The sequence below is a fragment of the Cornus florida genome, unplaced genomic scaffold, assembly GCF_030987335.1.
Source record: "Cornus florida cultivar Cherokee Brave unplaced genomic scaffold, ASM3098733v1 CherokeeBrave_3.0.0_Hap2_Chr06, whole genome shotgun sequence".
In the NCBI taxonomy this organism is placed as follows: Eukaryota; Viridiplantae; Streptophyta; class Magnoliopsida; order Cornales; family Cornaceae; genus Cornus; species Cornus florida.
Window position 1 is genome coordinate 101,267,606 of NW_026775576.1, and position 13,767 is coordinate 101,281,372.

General features: G+C 33.1%; 1 protein-coding gene across 1 annotated transcript; it reads left to right on the plus strand.

Moving 5' to 3' along the window:
• Positions 1–2,328: 2,328 nt before the first annotated feature.
• On the plus strand, positions 2,329–13,767 carry LOC132314730 (cationic peroxidase 1-like; the record flags this gene model as incomplete). Its single annotated transcript, XM_059813552.1, has 6 exons — positions 2,329–2,412; positions 3,308–3,330; positions 11,110–11,530; positions 12,463–12,654; positions 12,925–13,090; positions 13,226–13,767. Coding segments are annotated over 6 exons (1,272 nt in total), but the record flags the coding sequence as incomplete, so codon positions are not given.

Consider the following 13,767-nt stretch of genomic DNA (forward strand, 5'->3'; position numbering starts at 1 on the left):
CTATCATGCATATTTAAAATTAAAATGAGTTTGTTAACCACATAATATAATAAATCTCAATTAAATAAGAGATCATTATCATTATTGGTGAACAATCCCTTTTAATTAATGCGGGTCCCTCAACTCCGTAGCATAATAAATCAACCAATCAATATGTCAATAACTTATCATGTTGGAGGAGTTCATTATTACTATTGTTGAGATTCATTTACTATTAGGTGAGCACTTCCATTAAAATAATAATACGTGGGTCCCTTAATCACTGCATGAAAAATCGGATAACCAATATGCCAATAACTTATTCAGTTGGCGAAGTTCATTATTGCTATTGGCAGGCAAATCCCATCATCTCCATATCTCTTAAGACAATGGTTTGTTTATTTATATGAAATGATTCCCTATTATGTTTAGTCTTTCTAAAATCACCTAGTATAGATCACTCCATTGGGGAGCTAATACTATTGATTTTGGATTGAGTGTATAACGTCATTAAAGCTCTAATGAAAAATAAAACATTAAATATCTTTTCATTATAATCTAGACTCTTTAAATCATGCGTAGGGCTTTATTTTTAAAGATCTAATTACAATGAACATTTAATATTTTTATTTTCATGAGACAACCATTCTTATAATATTAAGACTTTTCAAATCATGTGTGGGGCCTTATTTTTGAAGATCTAATTACAATGGTTTTAATAACAAAGGCCATGGGGTAATGTATAAAAATTCCCGCTCCCACTCAATTTTTAATCATTAATAATTAGGGTTTTAAATTTATTCATTTACATTATATAATGCATGCAAAACGTCTTGATTTTAATTCAATTAAATTTAGAAAATATTTGGACTTTAAACGATTCACTAATATTTAATTTGAAGCACACTTTAAAAATAATTTACAAAAATAATTTTTCATTTTCCAATAAGTACCCTCAAAATAATTAGTAATCAAATCCAATTCATTTTCATAATTTAATTAATATAAATTAAGTCATTTAATTAAATATCATGGATCCAATGCATGAAGAATAATAATTAGTATTAAATTATTCCATGCATCACAAAATAAATAACAGATAAAGCAAATTAAATGGCTAATGGATTTAGCTTTTAACATTTAATTGCTCTAAGTATAATACGGGCATCCTCCAACAGCTTGTAAACACCTGTAGGAAGCTGGTACGCGTCTGGAGAAGCAAAATAGAGCTTGGAACGCGCCTGGAGGACCCCACACGCGCTGGCACGTGCCTGAAGGATGCAGCGCCTCATCCCCACGTGCTGGGGATAGCAACAGGCGCGTGGCACTCGCCTTCACGTGCTGCCACGCGCGTGGGAGGTCCAAGGCTTGTCTGGCGTGTGCTCCTCACGCGCCAGCAAGCTGATTCATTGTTGTTGACCTGGCGCATGTTTCTCACGCGCCAGATGTAGGCTTGCTGTACTACACCAGATTATTATCCTCTCTTATCTTTGATCCAACAGTAGCTGGTCCACGCGCATGTGCACCGCGCCACACCAGATCATCCGTCCACTTCCGGTGCTGTCCCTCGCCGCCGACATTACTCCGGTAGCCCGAAAAACGCCGATAAATCCAGAAAAATTAATAAAAATATCCAGAAATTAAATTTAAGCCCAAAAAATTCCAGAAAAATTCTGAAAAATTTCAGAAAAATTCCAAAAAATTTCTGAGGCCTAATTTAACCCTCTTGGACCTTCTTGAAGCTTCCTAACATCCTTTGACGAAGATTACATGGTTTTAAAAATATTTAAAATTTGAAATACAATGAAAAAAATTAAATTACATCATTGAATTTTCAAACGGCTAAAATAAAGCCTTAATTACATTCATCCAAAGATAGAATTACATTCAAAATACCTATAAACTTTATCCATGGCCCAAACACACATCATCATCCATTCACAATTATACATACATCATCATGTATTAATATATATCAACATAATAAATCATACATCAGCATATATCAATAATATATATATGTATATATAATTTTGGATCCATGAATGATGATTTTCATAAAATCATGATCTTTAGTAATGAATTAAACCATGCTCTGATACCACTGTTGGGAAACATGCTAGTTTTAAAACTTTTTGAGGGATTTTGATTTATAAATCTTGATTCATCACATAGAGACAAATTTTATGCAAAAATAAAATATGATGTCTCATTTAATAAAACTATATTGAATACTTACATCAAAGGTCTGAGTAAACCTTTAAATCTTTCCTCTAAAGTGAATATTCTCACTTATTTTAGATCCCATAGCAATGTGTGTAATACCCCTAATTTGAAAAGGATAGTCTCGGTATTTTTAATATTTATTGTATTGCATTTTTATTTATTTTATTGTCTTTATCGCATTTTTATTTATTTTATTGTTTTTCATTTGTTTAAATTAGTTTTATGTGCATTATTTGGTTTAATTAATTGCTTAATGGTTTATTTGTTTAATCAGTCATGTTACTTAATATGTTTTTGGTAACTGTTTATATAATTTTATTTATTTATTTAATTGTGTTTATTTAATTGTTTAATCAATTTTATTTAATGAAAATTTAAATTTAAGGGAATTTAGTTTTCTGTTCTATACGTGAATTTATGGTTGCAATTTACATGGGTGGTCAACGTAGGTATATATCTTAGGTCGGTTTATGGGACGAGATAGGCTCTGGCTTTAAGGTTACAAGGATTAGGGTTTAGAGTTAAGCTTATAAATATATACGTGCGGTAAGCTTAGGGTTTGGATTCATAGCAGTTAACTCGGAGACGTGAATTGAATTCTGTGGAAGACACAGAAATTGTGAGGTACAGAGGCAGAACAGAGGAAGATAAGAGGTGTCTCTAGGTTGAACCAAGTTACTGGGGAAGCAGACTTGCAGTTTAGGACACAAACATATCACCACAGAAGCTGAGAATTTAGAGTTTCAAGTCTAAAACTCAAAGGCAAGTTCTTCTCTTTCTCCTTCTCTTTGGCTCGTGTTCTGTGCACCTAGATAATCTTTAGGGTTTAATCAATCAGTAACTGAAATTTACCTGTTTAACTCATGCTATATTGATGATCTGTGGTGTTGAAAATAAAATTGTTGCAGTGTATACAAGTTTCGTTCTAGTTTTCTGTTCTGCAAGCATGTTGTTTCTGTTGTAACTTTAGTCTCTGTATTTGATTGCAACTACTATAAACAATATATAGGAACAATACTGGGGTTATATAAAACTCATAGGGTTGTTAGTATTCTACTTTAAATATGTGTTGCAATTTGTTCTGTTTCAATTTGTCAAATAGTTTCAGATTTGTTCCTATCGCATGTTAGTTCGGTAGCAAAATTTAATCTCTGTGATTGGCTCTAATGGTTGTTATCAATCCTTTGGGATGTTCTTGGGTGTTAATAAGATACTTAAGATCAGTTTAAGAAACCAAACGGAAGGGTTGCAGTTGGCCGGAGTTGGAACAGAGGTCAGAACAAAGCTGAAACGGAGAAGAAACTCACAGGGGGAGAGAGAGCCGGCTCTGGAATGCCAAGAGCCGGCTCCCACCTGTTAGAGCCAGGTCCAAGGTGTGGTAGAGTCGGCTCTATGTCACCTTGAGCCTGCTCTACTTTTCTAGAGCAGGCTCTTTCTTTGTTTTGTGCGTAAAAGTGATTTTCAGTCACTGTTTGGGCATTCTGGGTTATTAATCAGTTTTAAAATTTTAATTGGGTGTTAAATAATAATTTTAACATGTAACTAAGGTCTTGAATTGCATAAATTTACCCCTTAGTTTAAATGGAATTAACAGTACGCTATTTGACAACTTTGCGTACAGTTAACGGCTGAAATGAGATTTGTTGATTAATTTTAATCTGGTGGTTTAGGGTGCTATAAAATGATTTTAAAATTATTTTAGATGCACAATGAAGTCTTTTAAAGTAATATATTGGACTTGTGACATAGTGGGGGCTCGGTGCTAAAGGATACAACAAAATATAAGTATATGACTTAGTACTCTGTTACCGGATGGAGGGAACTAGATCGCTTAGTTTAATTTAGCGATTTATTGGACTATAATATTATTATAGAACTAATTTTAAATACATGATAGGGTCATTCTTTTATTAAATTTGAACTATGCATGTGTTGGATGTTAATTGTTGGAATAGTTAATTTTTCGATGCAATTACATGGATTACTACTGGGTTTTAATTGCTAGATTGTTAAGATTCCTTCTGCAGTTATTTGGATGGTGGTTTTTAGTCTGTAAATTATTGAACTGTTATATATGTTGTAATTTACATGGATGTGGAGGATTGTATGTACCGGTATGGGATGGTGACATACTAGGGACGGTTTAGCTCAAAATGCATAAACCTAACCTAATGGATTAATGGAATGGATTGAAAGATATCGAATCCTAATTGTGACTAAGTCAGATCAGCTATAACCAAGTTGGATGACTTCCTGGATTAATGGATGGTAGTTAAGTCATATCAACTGAATAAGTTGAGTGACTAACTAGTTGGTTTATTGTATGTCAGTTTAATAAATAGTTGAATTGCATACCCTGGATTTGGACGGACTTTATATATATGTTTATGGTACCACGAGTTGAGCTTGAGACTCAGACTCGTTGGTTAGGGTGCGTATATGCAGTGGATGCGTAGCTGGTTATAATAGGTTGAGGTGTACCCTATTAGGTCTAGGTACTCATGCCCGCCTATTCGCATGTTGCCTTCTATTCAGGTTGAGACCCCTATTATAGACTAATGAATGTCCCTTAGTGTGGATATTTATACGTATGGACTAGATAGATATTGTGAGGTGTCGACGGTGTATCTGCGTATCGGGTCACTGTATGGATTGCAGTTAGATTAGAACTTGCTCGTGGGTCTGACCCACTCATTCATTATTCTTTTCAGGTACAAGACGGTTCCAGCCTTAGAGCTTGATCATGCTTGTCGAGGACAGTCTCACATTCATCTGATTACGTAGGACTTTTCTCGATCTTTCTAGCATTATCTATTTTCAGTTTTCAATTTCAGTTGAACTTTTGGTTAGGGGTCCACCAGTGGATTTCCAAGTTGTAACCTTGAAGTTTTGGAGGATTGGAGTTTTATTTTTTCAGTTATGCTTTGGGGTTTTTTTTTAATTAATTAAATGTTCTTTTAGTTTTAATTCATCTTTATTATTTTATTTTGTCATCTGTGTTCGCTTTAAAATACTTTAATTGTCTGATATTCCCTCGGGTTTGGGCTTGGGCCTGATCAACCCGTGTCTCGGATCCGAGGGTTATCACAATGTGCCTTCTCCTTGGATCTCTATCTTATTGGTAATTGTTTTGCCTTTAGGAATCACTCATAAGCCTCCATGAATGACCTTGGAAAATTAGGCTTGTGGGAGCCTCCATTAGATGAGAACATAAACCCTAATTTTCTAGAGAGAGAAAATAGATTCTTTTTTCCTTCTTCCAAAAATCACCCCTAAAATATACATAGACCATATATATTTATAAATAACATAAAGATAAAGAAAAGGAAACAACAAATCCTTCTCAATCTCTAATTCACATGTCTCAAATCTAATATGATTTCAATATCAAGTTGGGCTATGAGTGAATATCCATTGGGCCTATTATTTTATTGGCTACAAAGAATTAATAATTGGCCCGGTCCATGGACCCAATTCAATTAATTCATAAATTAATTTCTACTCTACTAAAAGAAATTAATTGAACTCCAATTAAATAATAAATAACCTCTAAGTCAATATTACACTATGACCCCTCTATGTATAATTAGTTATCGGATAAATAAAGTCATCAATCCGACTACTTAATTAATATATTTATTTTGGTACCTTTAATTATTTCTGGCTCGATCACAATAAAACATTTGTTTAACAAAAATAATAATTTAAATAAATAAATATATAATAAATCATTTTGTCTAAAAACACACGAAGGCCTTCGAATTTACTTTGTGATCAACCATAATCAATACAAAATAAATACAAGTAGCAATGATGCAAATATTGAAAATATAACCCTCTAACTATTAATTACATAACTACCCAAAGTGTCGGTCTAAGGATCCCGAAGAATCCGCCGAACAAATCAAAGTAATTATTAATTAATAAAAGAGTCTATAATTTTCTTATGCTTAAGAGTCAAATGCCATGATGGTGATAGGGAGCAATTGCATACGACGGCTCTCGCAATCTATCTCAACCTAACGCGGATCCAATTTAAGTCTTAATTAATTATGAGTCCATCCATAATTACCGACTATAAACCATTTATGATTACTATTTATATATCATGCATTGATTGCCATCACATACATATATATAAATATCTCTTGTAATTAAATGGACACTATCAATTCTATAATGAATCGAAATATAATACATTGAATTCACCAATTGTATAAAATATAAATATTTCAGAAACGTCAGCATCTATCACTTTAATCCAGATAGGAATTTGCTATGCCATGGCATATAAATCCTAACAACATGATGTGGCGTTTGTAAGAACACGATGACAAGTACTTTGTGCAAATAATAGGAATGATGCGGTGTTCACCGATGACAAGTATTTTGTGCAAATAATAGGAAGATATGTTTAGTTTGATGGCTGACATGGCATGTTGAAAAGTTAGCAAAATGCCTTAACTAATACTACGTGTCAGGTTGAAAAATTAAAGGACCTCACAAAGCCTTGAAAGCTCAGCCCTCGAGCATCCCAAACCCTGGTATTGCACCTAGTCACTAAGCTTGAGAGCCTAGACCTTGAGCGTCCCAAACCCTGGTATCGCATCAGGTCAATAAACATCGAGGGCCCAAACCTAGAGCATCCCAAACCCTGATATCGCACTATGTCACTAAATTTCGAGGGCCCATCTCTCGAGCATCCCAAACCCTGGTATCACACCAAGTCACTAAACCTTGAGAACCCAAACCTCGAGCATCCCAATCCCTGGTAGCTCACCAGGTCACTAAGCCTTGAGGGCCCAGACTTCGAGCATCCCAAACCTTGGTATCGCACCAGGTCACTAAAACCTCGAGGGCTAGACCTTCGAGTCCCTCAAACCTTAGCATAACACTAGGTCACTAGGTCTTGAAGGTCCATCATTCAAGCCTCTCTGATCCTCGCAGCGTGCTGAGACATTGGAACCCTGAGGAGCTCGCCTTTAGACCACCACAATTTCATGAGTCCAAACATAGCACGAAACGAAGGTAGGGCCTTCTTAGCTATGTTGAACATCACTTTGGGAAGTTTTGAATGATCTTGGATTGGCAGATAAGAAGTGAAGAAATGCCTCAAATGCCTCCGTTCCTAGCGAGGCCCGATCAATGAGATGATGGAAATATATTGTGACAGAAAATCTTAACATCGCATTTAATGCTCTGACAATGTTAATTACATGCTTGACCAACCGGCGGTCAAGTAAGGACAAAGAGCATTCAATGCCTCAAACAAGAGAGATGCCACATAGCACATGGCTCGATAAAGGGATTTGACCACTTAGGTTCCTAGGACTATCATGACTACTCAGGTGGTCATAAGTAGGAGTGAGTCCTGCAACGAACCATTGGTCAATACGTACCTAGAATGGTTTGTGATCTATACATAACACTCTCTCACAATGAATGAGGTAGAACAACGAGAAAGAGAAGAACTGTGACCAAGACTGTATGTTTTCCCTACCTCCATCTTGATCGATTTCGTGAGACCGGTCTCCTTCTCCTCCTTCGTCAAGCACCTTCTTTGCTTCCCTCACATTTGTGTTTAAGATATTAGCTTTTATATTTGCTTAGTTTATTGTGTTACAAAACGAACCCCTACAGTTTATTTTTTTGATTTTTTTCTTTTCTTTTTAAAAACTCAAACAAATTATATATATGTATGAAAGTATGTACAGAAGGACTACAAGAGCCAAACAAGTTTTCTGATTTTTAGTTCTTGTAAAGTTATATATATATATATATATATATATATATAAAATAATTTAAAATTTGTAGAAACTATTTTTTTATATTTCTTTAAAAATAATTTTTTATTTTTTTAATTTTTAGAACTATTTAAAAAAAAATTCTGGATCAAACTCAGCCATTTCTTTTTATACTTTCCCAACATGGCATACATATGGCCCATATGCAGAATTATATAATTTAATCCTCCATCGTCACTTTGGACAACTTGAAAAACACGACACTTGGATTATCTTATGTGCAATGATTACTAGACATTTCACATGGCCTATATATGCAGACTTGAAATATTACAATTCCAGTGGAACTTTTACATAGTTATAGTCACTTTCATAAGATTACTCACCAAACACCGGTAGACATAACTGTAGGTTTCTAGAAAGTTTCCATTTATTTTTTTGAAAAAGATACTCTGTTATATTTAGGGTATTAAATCGACGCTTTACATTTAAAATTAAAAAAGTTTAATTTAAAATTAAACCAAAATTCTTTCAATTTAAAATTTAAAATATCAATTTAATACTCCCAAATATAAGGTTATCATTATCTTTATATATTTAATATCTTATGAAATAAAATTAACCTCCTAAATTATTATATGTTCCCGAAAAAGAGCAAACAACCTAATTCATTAGGTGATTGTTAAATATGTCTTAAGAATTATTAAATTGTTCATAAATTATTATAAATTTACACTTTATAAGGAATTTGAAAGAAGTGACATGCAAATTTCTTATAGTTAAAGGGGACTTATGCAATTAATCCAATTGATGAATTGAAATATTTAAAAGGTCCTTAAACTTTGGCTCCTTATTTGACAGAAGTCGATGTCTTGAAATTTTTTAATTTGTTCAATGTAGTTATCTGCTAAAAGAAAATGAAGTGAATACGGAGTAAAATATATATATATATATATATATATATATATATATATTTTTTTTTTTTTCTCTTAATGCAAGTAGAAAAAAGTCACCTTTAAAAATAAATTAAAAAAAGTAGTAGAAAAAGTCTGGAAAAAATATATTCTTGCATGTTTTTGGTTAAGAGCAAAAAATTACAAGAAAGTTGTAGGACAATATGATTTTATAACTTGAAAAACATAAAAAGAATTACAAGAAAGTACTCCCATTTATTGTAGAAAAGTTTTGGAAAAAAAAAAAAAAATCTTGAACCTTGGACTTGTTTGGTTTAGTTTTCTAAGAACAATTTTCTATTTTTAATCAACTGAAAAATCATATATATATATATATATATAAGTTTATTTAATTGGCTACTTTTGAAAATTCAGTTAAGAACAATCTTTTTATAGATGATAAAAAAAAAAAAAAAATTCTGTTTTGAGTTTTTCTGACAACTATTTTCAGAACCAAAGAAACCATTAATTTCCTTGTGCGTGGCTCATTATAGACCGAAAGTCTGTAACATAGTGGCAATTCATGGATAAAAAAAATGGGGTTCAACGATATTTGCCAAGATTTTAAAAAGAAAAGAAAATTTGTAACGCCAATTTAGAAAGTAACCTTTCCAATTCACAAAATCAATATGAAAGAAAATGAAGTGATATTTCATTTGGAAGAAACATTAAGTCAATGAACTTCAAAGTCTTTTGGAATCTACTGGTTGGTGAGTTTGCGAGTGGTCGCCTATTAGGCTTACTTACTTTGGATTTTGGATATATATATATATATATATATATATATAGATTCCTCTCTAGTCACACGATTTATAAAGAAGCCATCATCATTTTTTCCGATTGACCAAACAAGATTCTCCAATCCTACTCTGTTCACACGCAGGCATTAATCATGACATGCACGAAACTTTGGCTTATAATAATTTGTAAATAACATAATCCCAAGCAGTAACGAGTCACCATATATTAACCAGAGATGGGATCCTTTGCTTAATGTTGAGAAGGATAAATTGACAACCTTTTTGATAAATTAATATTTTTAAACCGAGGAGGGCTTAATCGAACACTAACGTATTTGTGAGTGAGATCCATCCCTATGTAGTTGTTTCACATATCTATCTGTAATATTCTTAATTTTAAAAGAATACTCTCGGTAATTTAGTTTATGATTTTATTGTAATTTTAGCATTTGTACGTGTTTATTTGGCTTTTTAGCTTATTGTTTTAATTATTGTTATTTAGTTGACTTAATTGTAATTGTGAATTTTGATTTAATTATTTTATTTTTATTTGGTGATTTAACTGTTAAATTGATTAATTGCTTTTATTTAATTAAATTGAATGTTAAGTGTGTAAATACGATAGAAGACTTCGGTTAGGAGTATCACACTATCACGATCAGTTTGGCCAAATTATTAAGTTTGATTAACATTACTCTTTTAATATTATTTTATAAAAAGCGACTCTTCGTACTCAAATCTTTTTAGAATACAAAAGTTGATTATAACGCCGTAATTTATTTAGTATGAAATTTTATTTACACCGAGCAATGAAAAAAAAACTTTTTCTTTTAGGACGGTGCCGGGCTTCTTGTATTTCATGGTTTATAATGTACTTTACCCTTTAATATGGCATTTAATGCATATCTCATGCTAAAAGTTAACAGTGACATTGCATGAACATAAATTTGATTAGTTAAAAATTGTATATATACGAGTAGTTAAAAGGATTCCCTTATCAATGTGTGAAAAATTAGTCCAATAGCATAATATCTATGCTCTCAAATATGAAGTGATGAGTTGCAGTTTCATCGTGGACAATTTGGAGTTTCACTCATCCATGATTGCATGAACATAAATTTGATTTTGTTGATTTCTAGAAGAGTCGGATTTTGGATTAATTAATGCTTTAATCTTAAATTAATGGTTGAAATGTAGTTTGAGAAAATAAATCTAATGATTGAGATTAGCAGTGCTTGTGTCAATAACTTTCTCGTTGCCATTGATTAAATTAGACACAGAATTAAAATCCCTTGGAAGATTTGGATAATTAATTAGGTATGAAAGTGATATAATTATTTCAATATTAAAATTGGAAAAACATTCTCATCATTGATGCCCCACCACTATCTATCTGTCTGTACCGTATTACATATATATATATATGTGTGTGTGTGTGTGTAAAGTTGACTTCAGGTCATGACAAAGATGCTGCATAACGCGGACAATCAAGATCTCCTCGTGTATAAATATACATGCAAATTCTCATACAACCTCAAGCCTTCAACAACAAATCATATATCAGTTTCTTAATTCTCACTCTTATTGTAATTATTCTTCTGCTTCTTCCTTCTACGACTTTGGAAGTCATATTAGTATTACTTTAATAATGGCTTCTTCATATTATACTACTACTTCAACATCAACACCCAGAAGTGCTTTTACACTCTGCTTATGCCTATTCCTACTTGTTGGAATGTCCTCTGCTCAATTAACCTCTAATTTTTATGCCACTTCCTGCCCAAAAGCCCTTTCTACCATCAAATCCGCGGTCACCTCTGCAGTGTCAAAACAAGTTCGCATGGCCGCTTCCTTGCTCCGTCTTCATTTCCATGATTGCTTTGTTAATGCAAGTTTTCACTCACTCATCTCATTTTGTTTAATTATTTGTTTCCATTCTTTTCCCGCTTAAATTTAAATAATACTACGTAATAAAACTGTTGAAGTTTAATTAATGCATGTTTGTATAATGGAGTCAAATTTTAATGGAAGTACTGCATGTGTGTTATAACTAGCACATTAGAACCACATTTTTCACTGCTAATTAACCTTAGGATCTCGAAACCTCTTTAATTTGGTACCCAAACATTCACATTAACATGTGAGCAAGAATGAATGATTTTTATTTAAACAGCTACTATAATTTAAATTTGCTGATACAACCTTTCTATGGCTACACAATATATATATATATATATATATATAGATCACATTGATACATGCACCATCCATCATCTTCCCATAATCTATATTTGCTTATCCATTTTTCTCTAATTAACACTAGCTAGCTATATGGTGTCCGCGTAATTTAATAATATTTACAGGAGCAACAGATCTTAAAGATACCACTAACCCAAATGATTAGATAGATATGATTTCATTTAGTTAGAACAGTCCCATTTCATAGCCATGCGAGATTAAAATAAGTTATGGGACCCTATGGTGCTAAACTTGGCTACATAATCATAATAAATAGTTCTAAACCTTTTGATAGCACAGTCACAGAGCATCATATTTCCATGGAAGGTACCAAGAAGCTCAACCAATTATATGTTCTATGAGGCTCTTTCCAAAATCGTATATAGACTCTGCCAATTAATGAGCTACTTAATCATATAACAAGAGATCGAAATGCCAAATAATAGTAGGATGGACTAACATTTCATAATAATAATAATAATTTAAAGTTATAAGCATGGTTTCATGGTTACAAATCAAGAATGGGGGAGAAGAGAGATTATTAACATGTTTTGTGTATGTAATGTAACATGGTTGAAACAGGGTTGTGATGCCTCGGTGCTTCTGGATGACACGGCTACCTTCACTGGAGAGAAGACTGCCGGTCCAAATGCCAATTCACTCATTGGATTCAATGTGATCGACACTGCTAAATCTCAAGTGGAGACTTTGTGCCCCGGTGTCGTCTCTTGTGCCGATATCTTAGCTGTTGCTGCCCGAGACTCTGTTGTTGCTGTAAGCACACAACCCAACTTATTTTACTTTTTCTTAAATTAATTTCCATGAATTTCAAAGTAATGTTTCTTTGCAGTCAAACATTTTCGTGTCACTTTCCAAGCCAAAAAAAATATGAACCAAGAAAATTGTTTTGCATTGACTTACTCCAAGCAACATCTCTCACAAAGTAGTTATTTTTATAGGAATTTTATAAATAAATTTTGGTTATATAGTTTAAATCTGTAAATACTCATTTATATATGTATGTATATTTTATTATATTTTCAGCTGGGTGGACCTAGTTGGAATGTGTTGCTGGGCAGAAGGGACTCAACCACGGCAAGTGCGAGTGCTTCAAACACCAACATCCCTGCACCAAATTTGGATCTCAATGGTCTCATTTCTGCCTTCTCAAAAAAAGGTTTCTCTGCCAAGGAAATGGTGGCTCTCTCAGGTAATTTAAGTTTTATTTCAAATATTGTTACTGATCAACTTCATTATATTATAAATAAATATGACCCTAAAAGATAAAATTAAAGACCAAATTGATTAATGTTGTTAATTTCTTTTTCTTAATCTTCTTGTGCAGGAGGTCACACAATAGGCCAAGCTAAGTGCTCAAACTTCAGAACCCGGGTCTACAATGAAACCAACATAAACACTTCATACGCGACATCACTGAAAGCAAAGTGTCCGAGCACCGGAGGGGACAACAACCTCGCTCCCCTAGATGTCACGAGTTCGACAGCTTTTGACAATGCTTACTTCAAGAATTTGCAGATACAAAGGGGACTTTTGCACTCAGACCAACAGCTCTTCAGTGGGGGATCCACCGACGCTCAAGTGAACACTTACGCTTCCAATTCTGCAGCTTTCTTCACCGACTTCGCCAACGCTATGGTGAAGATGGGGAATCTTAGCCCACTCACCGGCACCAATGGCCAAATTAGGACCAACTGCCGGAAAACCAACTAAATCTCTATCTTAATTGTCATTACAATATTGACGTTTTTTAAAAAAACACAAAATGTAATTTGATATTGCAAGCTAGTTTTAATAATAATAAAAAACTCATTAATGCTATGTTTATGATCGATCTGCACAATCTACAATTCGAAAATTTTCACATGT